This window comes from Xyrauchen texanus, chromosome 21 (genome assembly GCF_025860055.1).
Source record: "Xyrauchen texanus isolate HMW12.3.18 chromosome 21, RBS_HiC_50CHRs, whole genome shotgun sequence".
Classification (NCBI taxonomy): Eukaryota; Metazoa; Chordata; class Actinopteri; order Cypriniformes; family Catostomidae; genus Xyrauchen; species Xyrauchen texanus.
The window spans coordinates 32,070,414-32,095,983 of NC_068296.1; the positions used below are offsets into that span (position 1 = coordinate 32,070,414).

The 25,570-nt window shown below is 37.1% G+C and overlaps 2 protein-coding genes across 3 annotated transcripts in view; both read right to left on the minus strand.

Moving 5' to 3' along the window:
* The window catches only part of glb1l2 (galactosidase beta 1 like 2), a 34,270-nt gene extending 32,264 nt beyond the window's left edge, over positions 1-2,006 (minus strand). Inside the window, exon 1 of the mRNA XM_052151794.1 lies at positions 1,992-2,006. The gene's annotated coding sequence lies outside the window, so the exon portion shown is untranslated. The remainder of the gene's footprint in view (positions 1-1,991) is intronic.
* Positions 2,007-7,451: 5,445 nt separating this feature from the next.
* LOC127661256 (N-acetyllactosaminide beta-1,3-N-acetylglucosaminyltransferase 2-like) lies at positions 7,452-25,500 on the minus strand. 2 transcript variants are annotated; one of them, XM_052151880.1, is made up of 3 exons: positions 25,373-25,424; positions 11,419-11,619; positions 7,452-10,153 (listed from the first exon to the last, which is right to left on the minus strand). In XM_052151880.1, the coding sequence occupies exon 3, from the start codon at positions 9,872-9,874 to the stop codon at positions 8,609-8,611; it is 1,266 nt and encodes a 421-aa protein (XP_052007840.1). In that variant the 5' UTR covers positions 9,875-10,153; positions 11,419-11,619; positions 25,373-25,424; the 3' UTR covers positions 7,452-8,608. The 2 variants fall into 2 exon arrangements, with proteins under 2 accessions (XP_052007840.1, XP_052007839.1); XM_052151879.1 differs by lacking the exon at positions 11,419-11,619 and having other exon boundaries at positions 25,373-25,500.
* Positions 25,501-25,570: the final 70 nt, after the last annotated feature.

The window sequence follows — 25,570 nt, forward strand, 5'->3', positions numbered from 1 at the left end:
TAAAGTGTAAGAGCAGTGCAGATGTGTTAAGAGCTACTGTTTGTCTTTTGTTTTTGACATTACATTTGTTAGCCAGCAGGTGGTGGCAAAAGATCATTTTTGTGTGTAATATGAGCCAGTTAGGAGACGTGAAGTGAATCTGCATCAGACAATATAAATAATAGTTTTAATATAAAACTGAACCAAAACACACAAACATAAACACACAGAGCAGCTGCCTGTCATTCTCTCTCGAACCATCGTCCTGGCCGCCTTTATCCCTGTCGCGTACCATCACACTGATTGGGGACCGGGCGTGCGTTGTTCCAGCCCGGCCCTGCCCACAGAGATATTAACCAAACATGTTTTGCATCAAACTTCTCATTCTTGTAGTCTTCTTGCCATTTTCTACAGACAGGGTGCTGGCTCAGGAGAGGGTGCACAAGCTGGATCTGTTCATGGTGTTTTCACCACAGAAATGTCGGTTCCAGGGTTCTTGTTCGCCTCTCTTACAAAGGCCCTTTTACCCCAATTGCTCAGTTTGGACAGGCGGTCAGCTCTAGGAAGAGTCCTGGTTTTTCCAAACTTCCATTTAAGAATTACGGAGGCCAATGTGCTGTTGGGAACCCTCAATGCAGCTGAAATTATTTTGTAGCCTTCCCCAGATCTGTGCCTCGACACAATCCTGTCTCTGAGCTCTGCAGGAAGTTCCTTTGACCTCATGGTTTGTTTTTTCTCTGATATGCATTTTCAGCTGTGAGACCTTTTATATAGACAGTTGTGTACCTTTCCAAATCATGTTCAATCAATTGAATTTGGCACAGGTGGACTCCAATCAAAGTGTAGAATCATCTCAAAGATGATCTAGAGAAATAGGATGCACTTGAGCTAAATATAAAGTGTCATAGGGTCTAAATACTTATGTCAATGTCATATTTCAGTTTTTTTTCTTTTTAATACATTTGCAAAGCTATCACAAATTTTTCTTTGTAATTATGGGGAATGGAGTGTAGATTGATGTGAAAAAATGTATTTAAAGCATTTTAGCATAAGGCTGCAACCAGGGATGGACTACCGACCGAGCCAATGGAGCCAGTGCCGTGACTGCCCTGGGCTTTAAGCCTGCGCGATCTAGCTTGGTGATTTGACATACATATTTCAAATTGTAGACCAATACCATTGAAGAAAATGTATTGGAAAGAGCAGATCAGTGGGATTGCGCTAAGATCTATCATGATTCTTGAATTTTCATGTACATTAACATAAAGTCATCACAAAAGAGTTATATTATAGTGAGTAAAGCGAGGGAAAAAAAATATTGAATATAAATAATTTATATTTTTTGACATAAATAGTCAAAATCATGTATAAGATCCTAAGTTAAAGCAATACATGAATGATTTTGTCTAAGTTCATTGACACACTATGGCATCGAACTGTATATAATTCTCATCATCTCTATGAGAATAATTCATCTGTCAAAATCCTTTCATTAGGATCATTGAGATAAACAATGTTTCACTTTTAACTTTCTCTAAAGTAAAGTGACTTATTAATTGTTACCAGTTTCCTGATTCTGGCACAGCTGCTGCTCCTCAGTCTGTTGCTCATCTTTGCTACACTCTACAAAACTATTTAATCAAATCAAAGTATATTTCCTACAAACTAATATCACAAAACAAGTCACACATACATTTTATGTTAATGCAATAAGCATTAACTTATTAACTTTATCTAAGGTTATCCTTAGAGAAAACGACACCTGATAAACAAGGAAAGTATTCAGTGCAGTGGGATAAAACTAGTGTTTCAGGCTACTTACAGCTTGAACAATAGCAAGGTTATGTAGCCTACACTTTTCTAGAAATGGGCACACTTATCTCGAAATGTGTAGCCGTTGTTTATCTTCAAATGCTAACGTAGCCTATGGTAATAACTAGCCCACTGTGGGTGAAAGCCAGCCAGATGATGATATTCAGACTTTAAGGACAAAAAGAAATGTGAATTCTTACCCACTGACTTCTTTCGGAAAAATCCCCAAAGCCTGATTTGCTGCCTGACGCCGCCTCTGCCCAGGGCCTTTGCAAGTCATAATCCGTACCTGGCTGCAAAAGCAAAATGTGAAAGAAATGAATGATCTGAGTACATTCTGAATGCACTGTAGATGTGGGATATTTCAGTCCTTTTTTACTGTCAATCTCCACTTTCACTTTGTTCTTCTTTTGTTTTTGGCAATTCACATTCTTTGTGCATATTGTCACCTACTGGGAAGGAAGGAGAATGTATAGTAAAAATGACTTAAGAATTCTGTTTCTCACCCACACCTATCATATCTCTTCTGAGGATAGAGATTTAACCACTGGAGACTTATGGATTACTCTTATACTGCCATTATGTGCTTGTTGGAGCTTCAAAGTTTTTTTCACCTTTCATTTGCATTGTATGAACCTACAGAGCTGAAATATTCTTCTAAAAATATTTGTTTGTGTTGAACAGAGAAAGAAAGTCATACACATCTGGGATGGCATGAGGGTGAGTATATGATGAGAGAATTTTAATTTTTAGAGTGGAAATATCCCTTTAAGTGTTACCATATGGTATGTAGCCAATATCATTGTTGTTGTTGTTTTTTAGAAACGTTTCATGCCTTTGCTGTTGTTTAGTGCCCACTACTGGGTTGTTACCATATTTCAGACAACTGTGAAAATAATTTGAACTGTTTAAAGCTAACAGATCAAACACTAGTTCTCTGCTCATTTTTCAATGCATTTCAGAACATGAATGAAAATCTGAATATTTACATCAATGTTTCTGTAAGGGCAGCAGAAACCCGGCAACTTCAATCAAGGCCATGTGGAGAAAAGGACATGTGCACATTGGATGAGAATGACCCTGATGAAAGCATCTATGCAAATTGTTGAAATGCGCAATGGGACATTTTTAACACTTTGTCCTTTCAAAGATCAGCATTGAACAATTGATCCGCTATCTGTATCATATTGGTAATGTTTTTTTTTTTTTTTTTTAATAATCTTTGGCCCTGTGTACATAGAGTTCAAGCTACACTTTGAGGGACATGGCAAAAACCAAAAAATCTGAAATGCACATTTTTACAATTCATCGATTCACTCATATTGTTATGCTTGGTTATATATTTTGCAGCGAATAAATTGATTAATTACAAAAACTATTTTCTAAAGATAATATAGCCAACACCTAACTAGACTTTTTCTTCACAGAAAGTAAACCTAACTGTAAATCTGTATGAAGGACAGTCAAACTGATCTTCATGGAGAGTTATCCATTAACATCAGAATGAACTTTGTTCAGTTATTGATATCTTTCACCGCCTTTCCCATAAGGGAAGTGACTTCCCGCAGGCATATCTCTGATAAGCTGGCTCATTTTGAGATATTTAAGGTCACACGGGTCTGGGGAAACTAGTTTCTAGTTCCAGTATGTGTTCTGTTCTCTTCAGCACAACTTTGCAGCATAACTTGTCTGTCACCCGCAGCTGTCCTCAGTGTGACTCATTTCAATGCTTCAGAAAGCTTTGTTTCTCCCAACCATGATGGAGATGTTGTGGAAATACATACAGGTTGTCATGAAGAGGCTCTGTAACTTTTTGTGAGAGTTGGCCACAAGGTCTCTCTCTCTCTCTCTCTCTCTCTCTCTCTCTCTCTCTCTCTCTCTCTCTCTCTCTCTCTCTCTCTCTCTCTCACACACACACACACATACATACTGGTGTGGTTATCCTTATGAGCACTCTCCATATACATAATTATTTCTATAATGTACAAACTATAGATTTTATCCCCTAACCCTAAACCTCACAAAAACGTTCTGCATTTTAACATAAAAAAAACAAAACTTTTTTAAAACCATTTCCTCGTAAACCACCAACCCCCCCCAACACCCCCCACACGCACACAATTTTGCTTACACATCAGGAAGCATTTTTCTAAAATCGAAACCTATCTGTATTGAATGTTAGTCTCAGTCAATCTTTGCTTTCATTTTAAGGGAAAAGATGCCAGTGAATGATGGCTGGGTACAACAAAAAATATCTAGATAATTTGAGGATAGGTCGGTTGATGACATATTTACTGTTCAAGACACTTTGTAGGCAGACAAATGTTTGCCAGATAAAAATCTGCAGAATGCTGTTTAACCAACACCAGTGTTGTGACAGTGTAAAACTGGATGACTATTGAAACCACAACAAAACAGATGATCTAAGCAACATATTAACAAACCATCAAATATAAGACAGTGAACACTATATACACCTGGGTTCCTAAAATGTCAGATTTCTTCTATTTCATACAGATTGCACTCACGACGAGCAATTCTTAACCAATGAAATAGTTTAGAGTTGCATAGAGCATAACTAGAAAAAAATATATCATTTACTACCAGTACTGGAAATAAAAAAATGAAAAATCCATCATTTTTCCATGTACTCAACATTGCATATTTATTCTAGTAGGTGGCGACAATTGGGCATCTTTTCTGTTGTGAGTGAATCATTGATATAACTGAGAATGATACATGCCTACAGCTGAATCACACCTGTGCTGATGGATGAAACCACACCCTTCTTGCTCATGTAATACTGCTTACTCTTTTTCAGTTAATTCTGTAAGTAAACTAGTAATAACACTAGTAAGGAGACATGACCACACTAGTGTTTTACATGTTCATTACTAGGAAGTTTTATTATAGACATAAAATGGACAGTTTTGTTCATTTTTGCTCCATTAATAAAAATTGTTCCAAAAGAAGCCAAAGCAGTATCAAGTGTTGCGTCTCGGGAAATAACGCAGATCAGACGAGCGAAGTGATACACACAGTGAATTATCTCAGTGCTCTCATACAAAATATCAGCACTCTTCGAATGCCGCTTGTCCAATAAAATTAGAGGACTGGAATAATTTTTTGTATAATTTAACAGTGACTTATTAGAACAATAAAGTTTTAAGACATTGTTACTGTAAATTATTGAACTTACTGTGTACAGCTATCTCGATAATGAGCTCAAGCAAGGACAGTTGTTCTTTTGAAATCTGTGTTCTATTTCATTCCAGTTTGTACAGTTCATCCAGTAAATGAAGTTATGCAGGCTGAATTGCTTTAGTGCTTCAAGGAATCGATGTGAATGAATGTCATTATTTACTCACTCTCATGTTGTTCCAAATCTTTCTTTAGAAACTTTAAAGGTCTTTAAAGGCACACAGGACATATGGACTACGTATATAGTACTTTTATGGTGTTACCATGTTGTTAGGCAAAAAAAAAAAATTGTTGGTCTGTCACCATTCATTTTCATTTTATGGAAAGAATATGTAGGGTGAGAGGTTTAAATTCTGCCTAACTTTTCCTTTTGTGTTCCTAGAAGGAAGTGAATGTGTTGAGGAACCAAAAGCATAAAATACCAGAACAAGCTCTAGATTTTAGATGGAGAACGAAAGTGAAGAACGTAGGCTGTAACAATCAGCGTGTTCATTGGTGTCACTTTAGTCAACGGTTGGACCACCACAGCTTCCTCATATTTGAGAGTGCAGTTTAAATGCATGCTTTAACGGTTGTGCACACAAACAGGTTTAGACCACAAAAACCCCATTTAATTGGGTTAAGTTGCTTTTTCCAGATATACAGTAACAAGCACAATAACTCGTACACAATCATTCAGCACTTTAGGAACACCTGTACACCTACTTATGCAACTTTCTAATCAGCCAATCATTTGGCTGCTGTGCAATACATATAATCATCAGAATGGGGGAAAAAATGTGATCTCAGTGATTTGGACCATGGCATGATTGTTGGTGCCAGACGGGATGGCTTGAGTATTTCTGTAACTGTTGATCTCCTGTGATTATCACACAACAGTCTCTAGAGTTTACTCAGAATGGGGCCAAAACAAAAAACATCCAGTGAGCAGCAGTTCTGCTGATGGAAAGGCCTTGTTGATGAGAGTGGTCAATGGAGAATGGCCAGACTGTTTAGAACTGACAAAGTCTACGGTTACTCAGATAACCACTCTGTATAATTGTAGTGAACAGAATAACATCTCAGAATGCACAACACATCGAACCTTGAGACGGATGCTTAAACCTAAAGTGCTTAAGTGAATTTTTGTATTTATTTTTCTATACAAGGATTGTTTAGTAGGTGTGAAACTATTACATAGCATTATATAAATAAAAATAGATCATAATAACAGATAACAATTAAAAACTGTCATCACAGATCATTGAAAGACAATCAACAACTGATTTTATATCGTCAGCTCCCCTCGGGCTATGTTTCAAAGCACAGTCACTGCAATGTACATTGCCATCTGCTCCTATACTGCAATCTAGCTAAACCTGTTCACCACCCACACATTTTAATAATGTTATTCACTCACCCTCATCAACCTATATGCTTTTGTTTTTTTGAGGAATACAAAGAAAAATTCAACGACAAAGCATGATTGTTAAGCTCCAAAAAACAAAAATCACAAGTTTTCTGAAGCCACTGATAAATTATCTCCTCTGCCTAAGCTCTGACAAATCATATATATCTGCGACACGCAGTGCACATTTATTGTCACTGACATTATTGTGTGTTGGAACTGAATGCAACAAAATAGTAGGAATATGTATAAAGGAGAATGAGGTTTGATCACTTCAGCGGAAGGAAAGATTATCAGTGACTATTACACAGCCCTCTGGAAAACTCTGATCCTTCAAGGAATACTGGGTTCAATACAAGTTAAGCTTAGTCGACAGCATTTGTGGCATAATCTTGATTACCACAAATTCATTTAGACTTGTCTCTTGTATTGAACCTGGAATATTCAACCACACATCAGTGGATTAAAAAATATCAGACCGGTTAACCGGCTTTACGAATCATCTTACCCATGTCTTGTATCATTGTGATCTCTACAAGTAATTTTTTTAAATAATTCCTCAAATCAATTAATGTCAGTAGGACTGATGCAACATTAGGGGTGGCTGTGGCTCAGATAGTAGAGCAGGTCGGCTGCTAATCGCAGGGTTGGCGCCGTTGGTTTGAATCCCGGCGATTCCACACGACTCCACATGCCGAAGTGTCCTTGGGCAAGGCAGGATAGTGCCTTTGCATGGCAGCTCTACTGTCATTGGTGTGTGAGAATGGGACACAGTTTAAAGTGCTTTGGTAACCTCTAATGTTAAAAATATAATTAAATAATTGCAGATCATTTAACACAAATCAATATTTCATGTTGATATATGTATTTAGTAGGTAGGCATGTAATAGGTAATCAGCTGGTCATTAATTGCAAAATAAATCCCTTCAGGGTGATACAAAAAGCTTAATTTGTGAAAACGATTGTACGTTATCCCTTACATAATTACTTCATTTTAGTCTGTTCGTCTTACAAGGCATTCATGTGGTTTCAGAAGACTTAGAATACAACACACAAGACATATGGACTACGTATATAGTACTTTTATGGTGTTACCATGTTGTTTAATAGTTGTCATTGAATGAAAGCGTAATGTTCATACATTACAATTCAACAAAAAGGATCCACAGATTTTTTTTTATACATCATATATGTTTGTAACATTGGGTTTGGGTGAGTAAATACAGACAATTTTCATTTTGAACTAAACCATTTCCTTAAGTATAGAATCCAATTACTATACCTACATTTTTGCAAAATGATTTTTACGTGTCACCTTGTACATATTGCGGCAGTTTTCGGTTGAAATAAATACTAGAGGCACTACAACAATTCCTTTTTTTTTTTTTTTTAACAACTCATGAGCACACTATGCTATCGGTTCATAAACACTTCATTTTTTTAGTTACACTGTGAGCAGCGATGCAAAGCACCAGGTCCTGTTCACAAGACCTGAAGGGTAACGCTAATCGACACGCAAGCTAAAAGTGTCATAGAAGCATGACAAAATTACAGGTTTTCTTCACAGCAATTGCATTTATGTCATGTTTGCTTGTATGAGACTATCAGTTAGGTTTAAGATGAAGGTTTAGGGTAGGGAGGTAGGTAGGTTTCGTTGAGTTAAAACATCGATAGAACATTAACTGTAAAGACCTCATCTGTTTGAGAGAAAACTTTACTCACTTTTAGCACCACTCAGTGGACATTTCACCTCAAAACTGCCATGATGCGTGAAAGGAACCACGTAATATCATTCTGCAAAAATGTCACCAGAGTCATGAGAACAGGCTGTAAAAATTAACCTGTAAAAGGTCAAGATGGACAGTTGAACTAAAGCGGTGGACACCATGCTGGTAAAATTGCATTAGATCCAAAAAAATAGATATTTTCTCTCATGTACAATCTTTAAATATAATACAGCAAAGTCACCTCAACCCAGCAGAAAACAAACCAAAAAAAAAAAAAAAGACTTAATCTATAGACCTCACAAAATCTTCAAATTCCAAAACCTGGACTAGAATTACAGATAATCTTATGCACTAGATTCCAATGTTTTGACCCAGAAACAGGCTTTTACCAGCTTTTACTTGCCAACGGGTCTTAAAAATTGGTTTCAGAATTTACATAAAGAACAATATCTGAACAAAATCATCTGTTTCAAGTTGACCGTGGCAGTCTACCAGTGACTTCTCAGCAGGTTAGCATGGAGCTGTGCATATTCCTCCACAGCCTCATGGTCTGCTGAGGGTTGCGTTTGTGCACCAGGAGCAAGTCTTTGTGTACACATGCATTCTCCCGATCCTGTTCCCGAATGTCAAATGTCCTGAAACCACCGTGTATCGATGAACTGATTCCAAGTGCTTTGAAGCACATCCCTGTGTAGACATCATCAATAGGGAAGAAGGGTATGTAGAAGGAAACATGGTAAAGTGATGGGATTAGGTTGCCAGAAAAGAGAAATCCACCACCACCAGCATAAGGAGGGTAAGGACCTTCATAGAACGTTTGAGGAACATAATATTTTATTTTAGAGTCTCGTAAGGGGCTGGCTTTCTCAATGATTTGCCCAGTGTACAAAGATGAGGCCTGAGCAGGGTCTAGAGACTGTAAATGATTCAGTATTGCTTGAGTGTTGGCAAAAACATCATCATCGCCCTTAAAAATGAAAGATACGGAAGGACAGTGATCAAGAATCCATTTGAAGAACACATGTTCCTTGAGAGTCAGGTTATAGAAGGAGTCCTGAAAATCCCAAACAAGAAGATCTTGAAACTGCTGAGCCTCCAACGAAACCAGTTTGTCAAGATTGGGATCATCCAAAGATGATCGACCCAACAGAAAGACCGTTCGCACCTGCACCCCATTATCATATGACCCTTCTCTTCCCCAGGTCTCTCGAATGGCTTGACGCCTCTCAAAGTGCTTCGAGGTGGATTTAATTGCAAAAAGAAGGAAAATTTGATCATTTTCCTTCAACGCACACTTGCTATGCTGATTGATAAGAATTGGTGGATCTCGACATTCCATGCCATTAAGGAAGTCCATATAGAGTAGGGGGTATGACTGAAGATCCTGAATGTTTGTTTGCAGTAACTCAAAACTCTCAGGCCGACAGCGAAACCTGCTGCGTGGGTCCTTGCGGGTTTGATTTACAGCATTGTCGAATTCCCTGAGAAGAGAATGAAGTTTTCTGTTCCAGTATGCACCATTTTTTGGAATATCTTTTCTGAAGCCCTCAGAAATATTGAATGGTGTAAGTTTATATGGTGTCATAATGTTGGATATCTTTCTTACAGTGGTGGACACCCTCTGTTGAGGGGTGGCTGTTTTCACTGATGACATTTCAGTCATCTCTCTTTGAGAGCGTGCCACATCCTTTAGCTTGGAATAGAATATAACAAAGCAAAAGCTGCTAGCTAATGCTACAAGAAAGTACTTTATATACTTTATTCTCATTTTAAGGCAACTCTGTGTCAAGAGTAGCTCACACTTGAGACACAAAAGGATGTTGGCCTGCACAGGAAATGGTTGGGGGGTGTCACACACCAGAAATAACTTGAAGTACCACTCAGTCTCTGTTCTTCTATGGGGATCAATGCTGATGTTCCGTTATCTTTTTATATTCAAGACCAACACATACTCAAATTACTTGTGTCTTCCTTTTTGAAGAAAAATAACTCCAAATTGAATTCAGGGTCTTGAATATTGCATCGTCGTTTAAGTTCAGCTGTGTGCCTAGAGGACACAAAGAAACAAATGCAAGTGAGATCAATTGAATATGACAGATAATGATAGTTTGTAAAATGGTACAAAATTGCTAACTTCTAGTCTGAAATGGAGGTCTTCACGGGTCTACTTGGATCCGAAAACCCAAGGTCCAACACGAGACCCACACAGGTTCAGGTCCAAAACTTTGATGAGTACCTTGGACGATGGTCGGAACTGATATTAGTAACTGCGGTTAATTTGAAATAAAAGTGTTTCTACTGAATGGACCGGAGAAGACCCTAATTCTTTTAAAATATTCCATCTTTCCATTACTTGTTTCTGCCTTTTAACAATATTTCATTATTTAAAACAAATACATATTAAATAATTCTAAGACAATTATTGGTGTCAAGATTGTGACAAGATAGAACCTCACCTCTAACAAGCCCCTGGTCTGTGGTGGCAAAAGAAAAGAAAAAAAAGAAACAAAAAAAAAAAAATTTACATTTATTCATTTGGCAGACGCTTTTATCCAAAGCGACTTACAAAAGACGAAAAACATCAGCGAATCATCTTAGGAAGACAGTGGTACAAAAAGTGCCATATTACAAAGTTTCACTATCATCAGAATAGTATACAAAACAGATTTAAGTGCAACAAGAAATGTGAATTTTTTTTTTTTTTTTTTTGTGACCGGTTAAGTGCTTTTGGAAAAGATGTGTTTTTAGCTGTTTTTTGAAGATAGAGAGTGAGTTAGCTTCCCGGATTGAGTTGGGAAGGTCATTCCACCACCGTGGTATGATGAAACTGAAAGTCCGGGAAAGTTTTTTGGTGCCTCTTTGTTTTGGTACGACAAGGCGACGTTCCTTAGCCGACCGCAGGCTTCTGGTGGGAACGTAGCTCAGCATAAATGTTTTTAGGTATGCTGGAGCAGACCCAGTAACTGTTTTATATGCCAGCATCAGGTCCTTGAATTTAAAACGTGCATGAACCGGCAGCCAGTGGAGAGAGACAAAGAGTGGTGTAACATGTGCTCTCTTAGGTTCATTAAAGACCAGACGTGCTGCTGCATTCTGGATCATTTGGAGAGGTCTAATAGCACATGCAGGAAGGCCTGCAATGAGAGCATTACAGTAGTCCAGTCTAGTTATGACAAGGGACTGAACGAGCAGTTGTGTGGCATGTACAGAGAGGAAGAGTCTTATCTTCCTGATATTGTAGTGTGTAAATCTACATGATCTTGCAGTTTTTGAAATGTGGTCTGTGAAATTTAGCTCATCATCAATGGTTACCCCTAGATTTCAGACCGTTTTGGAAGGCGAAACTGTAGTTGGACCCAGCTGCACGGTGATGTTGCGTTCAACAGCCGGGTTGGCTGGAAAGACAAGGAGTTCGGTCTTGGCAGGGTTGAGTTGAAGGTGGTGTTCCTTCATCCAGGCTGAGATGTCTGCCAGACAGGCAGCGATTCGAGCGGTCACTGTGGTGTCGTTGGGCTGGAAAGACAAGTAGAGTTGCTTGTCATCAGCGTAGCAGTGGTAAGAGAAACCATGTGACTGGATGATGGGTCCCAGTGATGTTGTGTATATGGAGAAGAGAAGTGGCCCAAGCACTGATCCCTGAGGTACCCCAGTAAGTAACTGGTGTGGCTTGGATACTTCCCCTCTCCATGCTACCTCAAAAGGACCTTTCTGAGAGATAAGAGTTGAACCAGTCAAGCACAGTTCCAGTGATACCCAGTTTAGAGAGGGTGGAGAGAAGGATCTGATGGTTGACTGTGTCAAAGGCAGCAGAAAGGTCCAGCAGAATCAGAACGGATGAGAATCAGAGTGCAAATAAATTATGCTGCACTTTAGCAATAAATAATACTCTAAAACATGTGAAGCACTGTTTGCAGACACTAAAACGACGATAGTTTTACACACACACACACACACACACACACACACACACACACACACACACAGGATAACCAACCCGAAGTCTAAGCAAATCTAGCAACGAATCCTACGTGACAAGTTTAAACAAGTCTAACAATTCTATCAGCGAATACTATGGGACAAGTCAACACAAATATAGCGCACACACAACAAACACACGTCTAAGCGACCCGCGTTAAAGACAGTAAACAAACAGCACCTGATCTAGCAATGAATACCACTATAACAACGTTAAAAACAATGAAATAAACACACTTACATACAACTGCAGACTCCTGTAGATAGATCGCTTCTCCAATTAATTTGTAAGCTTCGCTCTCGTACTCACTAAAATGTACAGAGCTTTGTAGAAACAAAATCATTAGTCCTATTCTTTCAATTAGGTTGAGATACAGTTCTTAAGTTTTGCAAAAAAAAAAAAAAAAAAAAACAGCAAGTGCATTTTTAGGCCTGCAACTTGTCTGATTTGTCTGAAATGGGCAAAAAAAAAATTCATTTTCTTCTTGGTTTGGTTCGCTTAGGCCTGCACAATAATGGTGATCATGATTATTTTTCACAATTATTCTGTCATTTCAAAATTAGTTTTATATTTCAGTGCTGCACGATTTGGACAAAAAAAAAAGACAGACAGCTGCCACTGCTTTGATATCAATTCTAAAATAAATAAAATTACATTAAACGGTAGCTCTCATGTTGAACAAGGTTAATTTTTAATTCCTTTTGACCTAAATTGTCTGCCATTATAACAGTTAATTTGTAGGGACTCACACTGGAGTCCTCTTAAAATTATGTTTTTTAATAAACATTAATAATAATAAAAAAAAAAAAAGGCAGACGCTTTCATCCAAAGCAACTTACAGTACACTTATTACAGGGACAACCCCCCAGGAACAACCTGGAGTTAATTGCCTTGCTCAAGGTCACAATGGTGGTGGCTGTGGGGATCGAACCAGCAACCCCCTGATTACCAGTTATGTGCCTTAGTCTACTGTGCAACCACCAATCCTTTAAATTGGTACTTGACTTATTTTCCCAGCAAACTTTTAACAGCATGAAACTTGAGCGATAGACAGCTGCCCTGGGCTCCGCTCCAGCATGCCAGTGCAGACCACATTAAAGAGTGAATATTCAAAAAAATGCTGTAAGGTACATCCAATACAAATGGCTTTTATTTTGAAAAACTGAAACTACTTATTTGAAATTACTTTCACATCGTAATGCAATTTAATATGTTTTAAGGCCATACCTCTTGTGGAGCTTATTTGACATACAAATCACAATAATGGTGACAACCAAAGACATATTAAATATAAGATGAGCTCTGAATAAATCACAAAATTACAAATACCTGAAAGTTTACAATAACAGCAGCACACACATATATATTATATAAAATCTGCAAACAGTAAAGCTATGAGCAGTGCATAGTCAGTTGCATATTTTATTCATAATGCTGGGAGCTGAAGTGAATAATGTTGACGCCTGATAAAAATGCAGAAAATAAGTCATGAAAAATATTACTTTGTGGCTATTTGAGGGGTACCTTTTCCAAGGAAAACAGAAACACCTTTTCTAAAGAATCATCTGGGAAGGAATTAAAACACTGCGGATATAAAAATTTATCAAACTCACACAGAGTGAAAATATGAGCAATTAATCTGCAAAATACCTGCAAAGTTCTACACTTTAAAGGGTAACTAAACCCTAAACCAACTTTTTTTAGTTAATGATCTGTAAGAATGGGGCTTTATTAGTACTGGTCATTGATTCAAGTAATTTTTTTGACATGTGTATAAAGTGTTTTAATTCTACAATATATGGTGTAAAAACGTCTGAGTGCTGCCCTCTTCAGGTTGAACGGTGGCTACTGCAGTTGAATCTTCCTATTGGCTGTTTGCGGTACTTCGTGACGTAAGCGGTGACAGCTGACCTAAGCAGGTTCCAACTCACCACGCCCTTGGTACGAGCTACCACGCCCATGGCAGTATAAAAACCATCTCGTGTCGTCAAAACTACTGTAGCGAGTCAGGAGTTGGAATTGCGAGTATTGAAAACGATCAGGATAGAGTATTTTAGCATCTATTTAGCATAGCATTTATATAGTTATTTAGATTATTTCGTGTAGCCTAGGTAGTTAATTAGCATATTTGTTAGTGTAGTATTGTTAGAAGCATAGTTAGTTAGTAGCATAGTATTGCGTCAGTTGGGATAGCTTCAAGTTAGCGTAGATTATCTGTATTTAGTACAGTGGTCAGGATGGTACGTAGGTGTAATGTTGCTGGTTGCAACAGCACTGCTGGACTGTATTGCTTTCCATATAGACTTGGAAATTAGGCGCCAGGGGTTGCACGTCCTTGTTCTGGAAGACCATGAGTTCCCGCCTAGAGCTGGAGAAGTGTGCAAACTGCATTTTACGCGGGATTGCTTCTCCAACGCAATGGTGGAAATGGACTTCTCCAAACAGCTCGCGCTGAAAAGCGACGCAGTGCCAAACGCTGCTCCTCCTGCATGGACTCCACCACCTCAGCGGCGTCTTGAGGTGAGTGATCATATATATTTGAATCACAATTTATGGTTAGGCTAAAGTTAATCCTCTGGGGTCGACAAACACGCGTTCGCAATGCGGGAGTGTTAAACGTATTGCACCCTTATACATTGTATTACGGTATTGACTACCTGTATAGTTTTATTTGGAGGTATACGGTTTTGTACATGATGACGTTACGCTTTACGTCACATTCTTCTAAGTTGAGAGAACAGCTAACTGATGTTATGTTCAAGTGAAGCTTGCTAAATAAAAATCCTGCTAAAAGGATAAACATCACTGAACAGCGTTTTGTTTGTTTTTCCTGCACGTGAGTGAAGGTGAATGCGCACTCGGATGCTCAACAGGGAGTTAAAACCGCAATTTGAGCCAGCGGCTCAAATTGATATGGCTCCGGCCCTGTGTCCACAGACAATTCACCCTCCTCCACTTCAGGTGAAGGTGGGGGAGAAAGGTCCTCGACTTTAAAAGACCGCTCCGTGGCAAAGTTACTTGCGTCACTCCAGTCACTCTCCATTTTAGAGTCTGACAGCAGCTGTCAATTAATCCGTCACTACGGGTCTCAGGTGCACGCCCCCCCCCCCGCTCAGCCCCGCCCTCGGTTCGCCCCCTCTATCCCCGCTGGGGTCTGCCCACTTTGAGCATTTTTCAAATATTGCTAGTGGGTGGAGTCAGACTCTGAGCAGGGGTTTAGTTACCCTTTAAGAGGTGATTTTTTTTTTTAACATATGTACATATTCTGGCCAACTTTGTTTTCATAGATTTTTTGTAAATAAACATTTACACATATTTGTGGGTAATTGATGTGACATTTTAAGAATTGTCATCAGTGTCCTGCTGTATGACAACTATTTTAAACAACATTTCATGATCTTTAATAGCTAAATATACAAATATAATATATTTGTATTATACTTGCTGGTTCCACAAATTCATTAACTAAGAAAATTTTATATTTGCACTTCTCGAAAAAAGTTGAAAGGTGATTAACATCTTTAAAAAGTTGTCACAGCACCTAAAAAAAGTCCATGGCCTTTTTAGTCACAGTCGACGACTGTTCAACTCTCTTAAAGAGGGAAAAGAAGAAAAAAAAAGGTTATTTGGGGTTCTATATAGGATCCTGGGGTTCTTTACTCGGCTCCAAAGAACACTTTATGCCAAAGAGGTTCCATTTACAAAGGTTCTTTGAGTTGACAATTGCTTAAATGTATGCATGCCTGCATAAATTACATTACTGAAAGTTTTGTTTACAAATAGTTTTGAACACTACACTACTTATGCATTTCATACAGCAGATTTAATTTTTTTCTACAGCTTTGGGTTTGATTAGAGAAGGATAAATGACAGATGATCAGATCAAATGTCCTTTCTCTTACTGGTGACAGCTTTATCTTAGTATTAATATACAGTCTAAGTTATAGTTTATTATTGACACATAATTCAGCAAAAGATGTAAAAGAACTACTACCCATGGAGTTCAAATCCAAGCCATGATGAGTGACTACTGTCAGGTCTCCTAAGCAACCAGATTGGCCCGATTGCTAGGGAGGGTAGAGCCACATTGGAGTAACCTCCCCGTGGTCACTGTAATGTAGTTTGCTCTCAGTGGGGCATGTTGTGTGTGGATGCCACGGAGAATAGCGTGAAGCCTCCACACGCACACTCTCTGCACTAATGTGCTCAACAAGTCACGTGATAAGATGCGTGGATTGACTGTCTCAGACGTGGAGGCAACTGAGATTTGTCCTCCGCAACACGGATTGAGGCGAGTCACTACACCACCACGAGGACCATGTGCAAATTGGGAATTCCAAATTGGGGAGAAAATAAAAAGTTTATCATAAACAGCAAACATCTTGAGCATGTAGCACTGTCTTTCCCCTCCTATCTACATAGTGCAAAGGCACGTTTAAGCCGCGAGTGTTTTAACAGTCAAGGAAAGTCAGTTGAGCTGAAAGCTTGAGGGCAACGTTACCCAGGTAAGAAAGAAAGAAATATAAATGTATTTGTTGCATAATTTTATGTTATTTTTTTATTTATTTTGATCTAACTCCTTGTCATTTATGACTTGCACATTTATTTCAGCAAGCACAAAGAATAAACGGACAAAACGTTTTCATCCAGGCCTGTGAAAACATGGGAAAAATGAAACAAGTTTCCATGAGCACATCACAGCACTGATCTGTTCAAGCATGTGAATATGTTAAATGTACAAAGTCAAAGAGAGGAAGTGATGGAAATGTTTGAGTATTTGGTGTTCATGGTTTTATTGTCATGTACAAAAATATGTTCATTTTATATATTTTTTTTTATTGCAGATACCATATTAATTGAACATGGGTTTTAGCAAAGGCTTTCACCTACTCTGAGCACTTCTGAAGTTCTGGACATCAACATCATCAGATCCATGAAAAGTGGATGTCATAGGGGACATTTGACTTCAAAACAATGACAAATCTCATACAAGGTACGTATTTTTCTATTATTTCTCATTATTTTGCATTGCATCAAGGCTTTTATGATACTAAATAATTGCTAATATTTGTTTGCAGTTGCTCTGGAGTGCAGCATTACTTATTTCTTCATACAGATAAAACACTCCTATTCATGCAAATTTTTAAATGTCATTTAGAGAGATACCGGTTTATTTTTTAATTTTATTACTCTGTATACTGACAGCAGTTCTATTACATTTTTCACACACTTAATCAGCACATTATCCTCAACCTAATCTTTCATGTGGTGTCCAAACCCCTCAAACTGATGACATGAAGACGGAATCTCACTCAGTTTGTCAGACGTGTCAGACCAGTTTGCCCAAGTGCTGAACTTGTTTAACAGCTTTTCATTGACCACTTGTTATTTATTTCCCCTTTTTTTTTTTTTTTTACTTGTTTATTAATCTTACCTATGGTTATAATGTTAATTTATAGTCAATGTTTCATGTTTTTATTTAAAAATTACAAAAATTACCCCCCAAAAAACAGAAATAAAAAAAATTTATTTCTGTTTTTTAAATCTATATCAATGCAAAATCATTGTATAATCAGTGTTTATTTTTTATACATGAAATCAAGTGATTTTCTAAAACAAAACATTTTAAATATTAATAGACTAAAGGCTGGAATTACATTTTTTATTTCATTGTTGAAAGATTATGCATGAACTACATTTTGAGTAGAACTACATCTGGAGAAAGAATTTCATGGTTACTATATAGTTGCGATTGTGTGGTACAGCAATTTCACTCAACGTATCAATTCTCTTCACCTAATAGTGATATTGAACCAATTCTCATGAATGCAAGTGAAGGCCTTTGCAATTTCCTTGGGATGATAATTTGTTAACCGACAGAACCATATGGTACTAAAAGGTATATGCTATTTTGTTTACTTTTGCATGGGCCACCATTTGATGTCCAATGATAAATCTTGTTCGTAAAGCAAAACTTGCTGAGCACCACTGCACTATTATTAATACTACTAGAGTTGCTTTTTTTGTTTGCATACATACACTAGACCAAATTATTCTTGTATATTGATGTCAAATGAAATGCAACCTTTTAATTTATTGTAATCCTGCTCTCAAGAGACTAATTAAAAGAACAAGCTCTAACCTGCTTCACTCCCATGTGTATAGTACATTAAGTTCAAGCACAGAGTTTAGAGTATTGTTTATGTCACAGTCCTGCAAAACACTTCGTACAGAACATTATTGTACACCTTGTGTTGATGCTCCTTATATGGAATGTTCCAGGTTCAGTACAATGCAAGTTAAGCTCAATCGACAGCATTTGTGGCATAATGTTGTTTACCACAAAAAATTATTTCTATGAATTCCTCTTTTTCTTTAACATAGCAAAGGGACAGAGAGGCATTTACAATAGAAAAGAATGGGGCCACATTTTGGAGGGTTTAAACAGAAATGTGAAGCTTATTTTATAAAAGCACTTGCATTAATTCTTCTGTTAAAACTAGGGCTGTCAATTGATAATTTTTTTTATCGAATTACATGGTGTCCTGATTAATTAATCGCAATTAATCACATTTATTCGCAAATACAAATATTTGCTGAGAAAGCCCCTCATATAAATAATTAAATATATAATGATGAAATAATGATATATATATATATAAAAAAATAAACGATGTATATATAATAAAAAAAAATTCAGATAATTAAAATGCATTACATTCCTGTAGCAGAAGAGTTAATCATTGATAAGACGATACAAAAAGCGGCTTTAGAATACAATGTATTGTTTACTACCATATTATTGATCATACGTCACGCATTGTCATACAGTTCACAGCAATCCATTTCACAATTATGTGTCAATTTCAATATTTATTATTATGAGGGCTTGTTTAAGGACCGTCAATATACACCAGCGTAAGACATGCTTGTGTAGCGTCTCGGGTGCGTCGCATCATAAACATAAGGACATTTAGGACACCATGTAAATTAAAATATAGTTTAATACTTAGAACACATGAGATCTCTTAGTTTCGGATTTGCGCTCCAATCAAATGTTTTGAATGCAAGAAAGTAACGCATGTTTGTGTTGTTCTGCTGCTCAAGGGTGTTTTTCTTCACTGTGTAAACTGCGCATTGCCACACAGCTGAAATTTCAAGTGGTACTACAAGCTTGCATTTCTCAGGAATCTTCCATATCAGTGCGGGCATTGCGTTTAATTGCGTACATTTTTTTAACGCATTATTTTTTGTAAAATCGCACTGAATTAAAGCGTTAAATCGACAGCCCTAGTTAAATCTCATGTGTTATTTGAGCTGTAAAGTTGTTTAAATCATAATTTATACAGTAGTTTCAGGGTTTGTTGACTACATCATGGCAACAAAGATGTAAAATTGGCTATAACTTTACACAAAGGTTAGTAAGAGATTTTAATCACACTAAAATCATGTTTACATTCATCAAGTTCAAGTTCAAATTTATTTATAAAGCACACTTAAAAACAACAAGTGTTGTAACCAAAGTGCTGTACAATTTTTTACAAACATTAATAACAGAATTAAATAGAACTTGTGTAAAAATGTTAAAAAGAACAAATGAATAAAACATAAAACCTACACAACTGTTATAATTCTCAACCAACATTATAGGCTAAAGAGAAAAAAAAATGTGTCTTCAATCTAGATTTAAATATAGGCAATGAGGAAGACCTAACAGCAAACAGTCCTTCAGTTAGAGAAACGGTTTTAATTTAGCAATGGACCTGAGATGAAAAAAGCCCACTACACCACCACCACTCCACTTGTGTTCTAATGTCTTGAATTTTGTCAATATAAAATTCAAGAAACTTTTCACATGTCTCAGGGGTTGCATCTGGATAGCCCACAGGGGCAGGCTTCAAATGGATTCAATTGTATTAAAAATTATCTTAGGCCTATGGGCATTTTTAGCAATTAATTCAGAGAAATAGTTTGATTTTGCAGTCTTGACAGAGACTTGATACTGCTTTAAGGAATCATGAAACATTTCAAATGAAACCTTAAGTTTATCCTTCCACTTACGCTCTGCTTCCTACATTCCTGCCTAACAGAGCAAGTATGCTCATTAAGCCAAGGCTGGATGCCTGACTTGTTTTTACATCTCCGTGACTTTAAAGGAGCAACCTGATCTAAAATGGCAGTGCAAGTTGTGTTAAAGATTTCAACCAACAGTGAGGTGTCTGAAGTACAAGTAATGTCATCAGTGATATGAGACAGATAAGCAGAAGCATACACCTCTGAAAACTGCATAACTGTGGGAGAATGAATAGCACGAGTGAGGTGCCGGGGCACAGGGGTAGAGGTACAGAAAGTGGCTGCACAGACTCAAATAAAACAAAACTATGGTTAGAGATTCCAGAATCATCTACTACATTCAATTCAAGAAGGTTTAATTTTCATCAGCTGCACTTCGAAAGTTGAAAATCCATTTCAAACTCATACAGACAAACTTAATCTCATGCAATCAATGCCTTGCATTTGAGGTTTCATGTGAAACAGTTCATATTAGGAATAAGTGACCATTCAATGTGATCTCACTTAATAGGAGATAGAAGTATGATTGAAGTAAGGGCATTATCAAATATGGCAAAAAAGGCATTAAGGTAAGACACAGGGGAAGGGGAAGCAAACACACGCAGCATTTGTACAAGAAACTACTATACAAAGAAAAACTTGCACATGAAGATCTATGGACCGAGCTGTACTAAAGTGAGCATAAATACACTGTGGAAATAAATAGGTCACGGCACTCAAACGAGGTACTGGACATTGCTTTAATTGTTTACTCCGAACACAAATTTTTCCAAACTGATCAGTCTCTTGCCGCTCTGGCGCCATCTCGTGCTGGATTCAGTGCAGTCGGACATTGGAGATTCGCGCATAAATTGTCAAAATGGCCATAACTTTTAATTCTTTGCTGCCAGTTCTGGGGTGGCAGCAGGGGTGGCAAGGTATTCTTTTAGGGTGGCATTTGCCACCCTATGCCACCCTGGTAGATCCGCCCCTGCACAGTAGCTAGACCACCACCGTGGCCAACAGACCTTGGAGAATTATAATAGGTACAGTTAGCAGGAGTCAGTTCACCCAAGGGGATGTATGGAATGATATTCCGGACATTATTCAAAAGGAATTGTAAATTGTATTTGCAATTGCGTTTTCAATTTGTGGACGCATAAAATGTGACATAATCCAAACGCAATTGCAAATCGCGCATTACCGTTTGCATTTTCGTTTAAGCGAACGCACAGTGACTGCCAGATTTCAAATGGAAAAGCAAAGTCCGTTTGCAACTGTGTTTCCCATATCTTACGAGTTTTGGCCCTGTCATATTTAAATAGCAATTTCAATTACCACGTCTGCTTTTTCACTTTCTCAGCGTCGTGTATGTAGCCAGCCAAAACTCAAATGGAATACTATTTTTTTTTTTTTTTTTATTGCAATATTAACAAACAGAACAAGACGATACATACAAGAAATATAAACAATCTTTCAAAACAAAAGAGAAATTATGGTTCAGAATACATTAAGAGAGGAAATGTGAAAGAAATGTAAATATATTCAACAATAGTCTAAAAAGAAAAGAGTAAGAGAAGAAAGAAAAAAAAAAAGAAGAAGAGGGCACAAAAGAAAAAACATTAAGAGAGAATATTAAACATGGCACAAATTCTGGATGTTTTCATTGCTTTCTTGTTAACAGAAGTTGAAATTGTATTTAAATACATCTTCAATTCTTCTTTGAAAAAGCTAAAGTGGGGTTTACTTTTCATATATTTACATTTATGGATATGAAACTTTCCAATATATAAAAGAAGGTTTATACAAAAACATGCATTAATTAGATTCTTGTCTTTAACATAAAATCCAAAAAGAATGTGTCTATATGATAAAGAAAAGTTACATAAAACCTTTTGGACAATCAGAGCATCAGTATTGTTCCAGAAAGACCGAGTAAAAAGACATTCCCAAAACAAATGATCAACAGTTTCAGAGGAGGCTTCACAAAAAGAGCAGGAAGTATCAATATCATTTCTAAATTTCTTTAAAAAAGTATTTATCTGGATAAAATCTATGAATAATTTTATAGGATATTTCTTTAACTTTATTAGTTAGAAAGAATTTCTGAGGAAGTGACCAAACATATGACCATTTAATATCATCAAAAGGTTATTCCAATAAGAAATGGAGGAAGGAATTGAAGTAACAGGGTCCAAAAATAATGACCTAATTTTATAATTGGATTTATGTATTGAAAAACAAACAGAACCAACCACAGTAGATTCAGGGCTAGGGGAGAAACAGAAGTCACTGTAGCACTATTATTGTTTCTAAACAGCATACAGATTTCCAAAGAGATGGTCTTGAAAACTATATTAAATTCTTTACTAGATACTGGGAATTGGTATCCTGAAACAAAATCGGAATAATTAAATAAATTACCTTCACTATCAAATAGCTGGTTTACTAATATCACCCCATTATTGAACCAGTTTTCAAGAAATAAAGATTTCCTCTTATGAAGAATATTACAGTTGTTCCAAATTAAAAAATTGTGTGGCGAGAAATTATGCTTGTAAATAAGTTTCCAAGCCATAAGCATCTGCTGATGATAATTGGAAAGTTTGACAGGAAGTTTACTAATTGAATAATTGCACATTAAAAGAAAATGTATACCTCCTAATTGAGAAACATATATCTTGGGATTATACTCCAAATAGAAGATTGATTGTGAAGGAAACGTTTAAGCTAATTAATTTTTAAGGTATTGTTAAGAGAATCAAAATCAATGAAATTTAAGCCACCTTTATTATAAGAATTCAAAATAACTGATTTTCTAATACTCAAATGGAATACTAATTCCATTAGTATTTCCATTTCCGATGCCTTACACAGAAACCTGTCAATCAGGGTCAAGGGTTGGATTATGCTATGGGGCGTGTTTGTCTTGGGAAGTGACGTCACTCACAGTCGACGGTCAAGAGGTGATGCCCTGAACAGACGCCGGTTTCTCAAATCAAATCACTTTATTGTCACACTACCATGTACACAAGTGCAACAGTAGGTGAAATTCTTGTGTGCAGTTCCGAGCAACATAGCAGTCATGACATTGACGAGACATATACCAATTACAGTAAACAACATACTTACACAACACAATAATTATATAATGTACAGTAAACAATACACACAATATACAATACAATAAGTAGGAGTATATGAAATATATATATATATATATATATATGAAGTCGTATATTGAGGAGAATATGTTGACAGTCCAGTGTGAGATTATAGATGAATAAAGTGCAGTGCTAATTATTGATCCTGATAGACTGTGAGTGACATCACTTCCCAAGACAAACACGCCCCATACCATAATCCCACCCTTGACCCTGATTGACAGGTTTCCGTGTAAGGCATCGGAAATGGAAATACTAAGGGAATTAGTATTCCATTTGAGTTTTGGCTGGCTACATACACGACGCTGAGAAAGTGAAAAAGCAGACGTGGTAATTGAAATTGCTATTTAAATATGACAGGGCCAAAACTCGTAAGATATGGGAAGTTGCAAACGGACTTTGCTTTTCCATTTGAAATCTGGCAGTCACTGTGCGTTCGCTTAAACGAAAATGCAAACGGTAATGCGCGATTTGCAATTGCGTTTGGATTATGTCACATTTTATGCGTCCACAAATTGAAAACGCAATTGCAAATACAATTTACAATTCCTTTTGAATAATGTCCGGAATATCATTCCATAGGGATGACATGGCCAATGTTAAGCCATGTCTCTGTCAAGAATAAAGTCAAAATCCTTAGAACAAAAAATCCTTATTCATTGAAACAAATATTCACTGTTTCAAATGTATTGTCACAAGTCAAAACTTGTGACAATACATTTGAAACAGTGAATATTTGTGCATTTACAGATTTACCCCATTCACTTCCATTATAAGTGCCTCACTTTAACACAGATATTTGCTTTAAGAAAAGGAGGAACGAGTCAAAATTATTTTTTTGTGGTAATCAACATTATGCCACAAATGCTGTCGATTGAGCTTCACTTGTAATGAATCCAGAATATACCTTTAAGCAAACAATTTTACATTCTGAGCTAGATTACAATTTCAGGAGTATTAGGATTGTGACTGATCTGGTGTGTGATTTAGAACTGTAATTGACTTAAAGGGATAGTTTACCCAAAAACGAAAAACCTCATCGTATGCCTTCAGAAGAAGGCATGAGTCCCATTTTGTGTCAATTTATTAGACTGCTGAATGATACTTTTGCTTTATTTAAAGCTTGAGGAGGAGGTCACCATCCACTGCCATTGTATGACATCACAAATCCATTTCCCCCCAAATGTCTCCCTTTGTGTACCGAAAAAGTACGTAAGTAGTATGGACCCTTTTCACAAGTCCACGAAGCTGAAGTCATTATAGTTGACTAAACTTGAATAGGGGTGAATGAGGGACCACAGCAGATGTACTTTTTGCTTACCTCTCTTAAGTCAACAAGTACGCTTTCACAGTTTTCCAAAAGAAGGTAATACAAAAAAAAACATTCAGCGCTGGATAACATCAGTAAAAAGAGAGAATCAGGCCATATTTTCTGTCACTTCCTCAGTAGCTGTAGTAGCCTAACTTTGAAACTTGTTTCAAACATTCAATACATTTACACTAAAAAAAAATTACACTGGAAATATAAAAGTTTGCTAAATTTACGTTATTAAAGAAAGCGGAAAGGCGTCACAGGTCCGTGAAAAGGTTAAATTGTTTGAGTGAGTTTGAACACGAGGGTGAATAAATTAGTGATTTTCAATGTTTGGGGGAGGTGACCTTCCCTATTGCATTTTTTGCAAACCTTGTCCTCTCGTTGTAATCGTAATTGTCAACACCCATCATTTATCAATTCTAAACACACATTAATTTAGGCTAGTCTCGAAACCAAGAGAGCTGCTACTATAATTTGCGCAACAAATACAAATTGTGTCAGGTAGGCAAATTACTAGGTGACAAGGGCAATGTGCGCTTCATTTCTGTAACATTATCTACTGAAACTCACCGTAAAATTGCTCATCCCCCCATTCATACCCTTTGTGGTTACAATAACTGTCGTATTCTTTCCAGGCATTAAACAGACGACAGTTTGATTACAGTTTTCAAAACGAAATAAACTGTTTTAATTTAGATACTTGGTTGTGTTGGCGGACAACTGCTATAGAAGGGTTTGATAAAAAAAAACACAACTTACCGTGGGAAAGTTTATTACAGTGAAGACAAAAACGCCGCATACGACCTCACCCTCTTTACCTTCAGCAAGTGTAGCTGGCTGCTGCCTGATTGATTGGTGTTGTGCAACCAGCTCACCTGTACGCTGAATCAAACGCATGCTGAAGCCCGACTCGTTCATTAGAACCGATTCCCCGGCGTTTGTACGTCACACGATGAT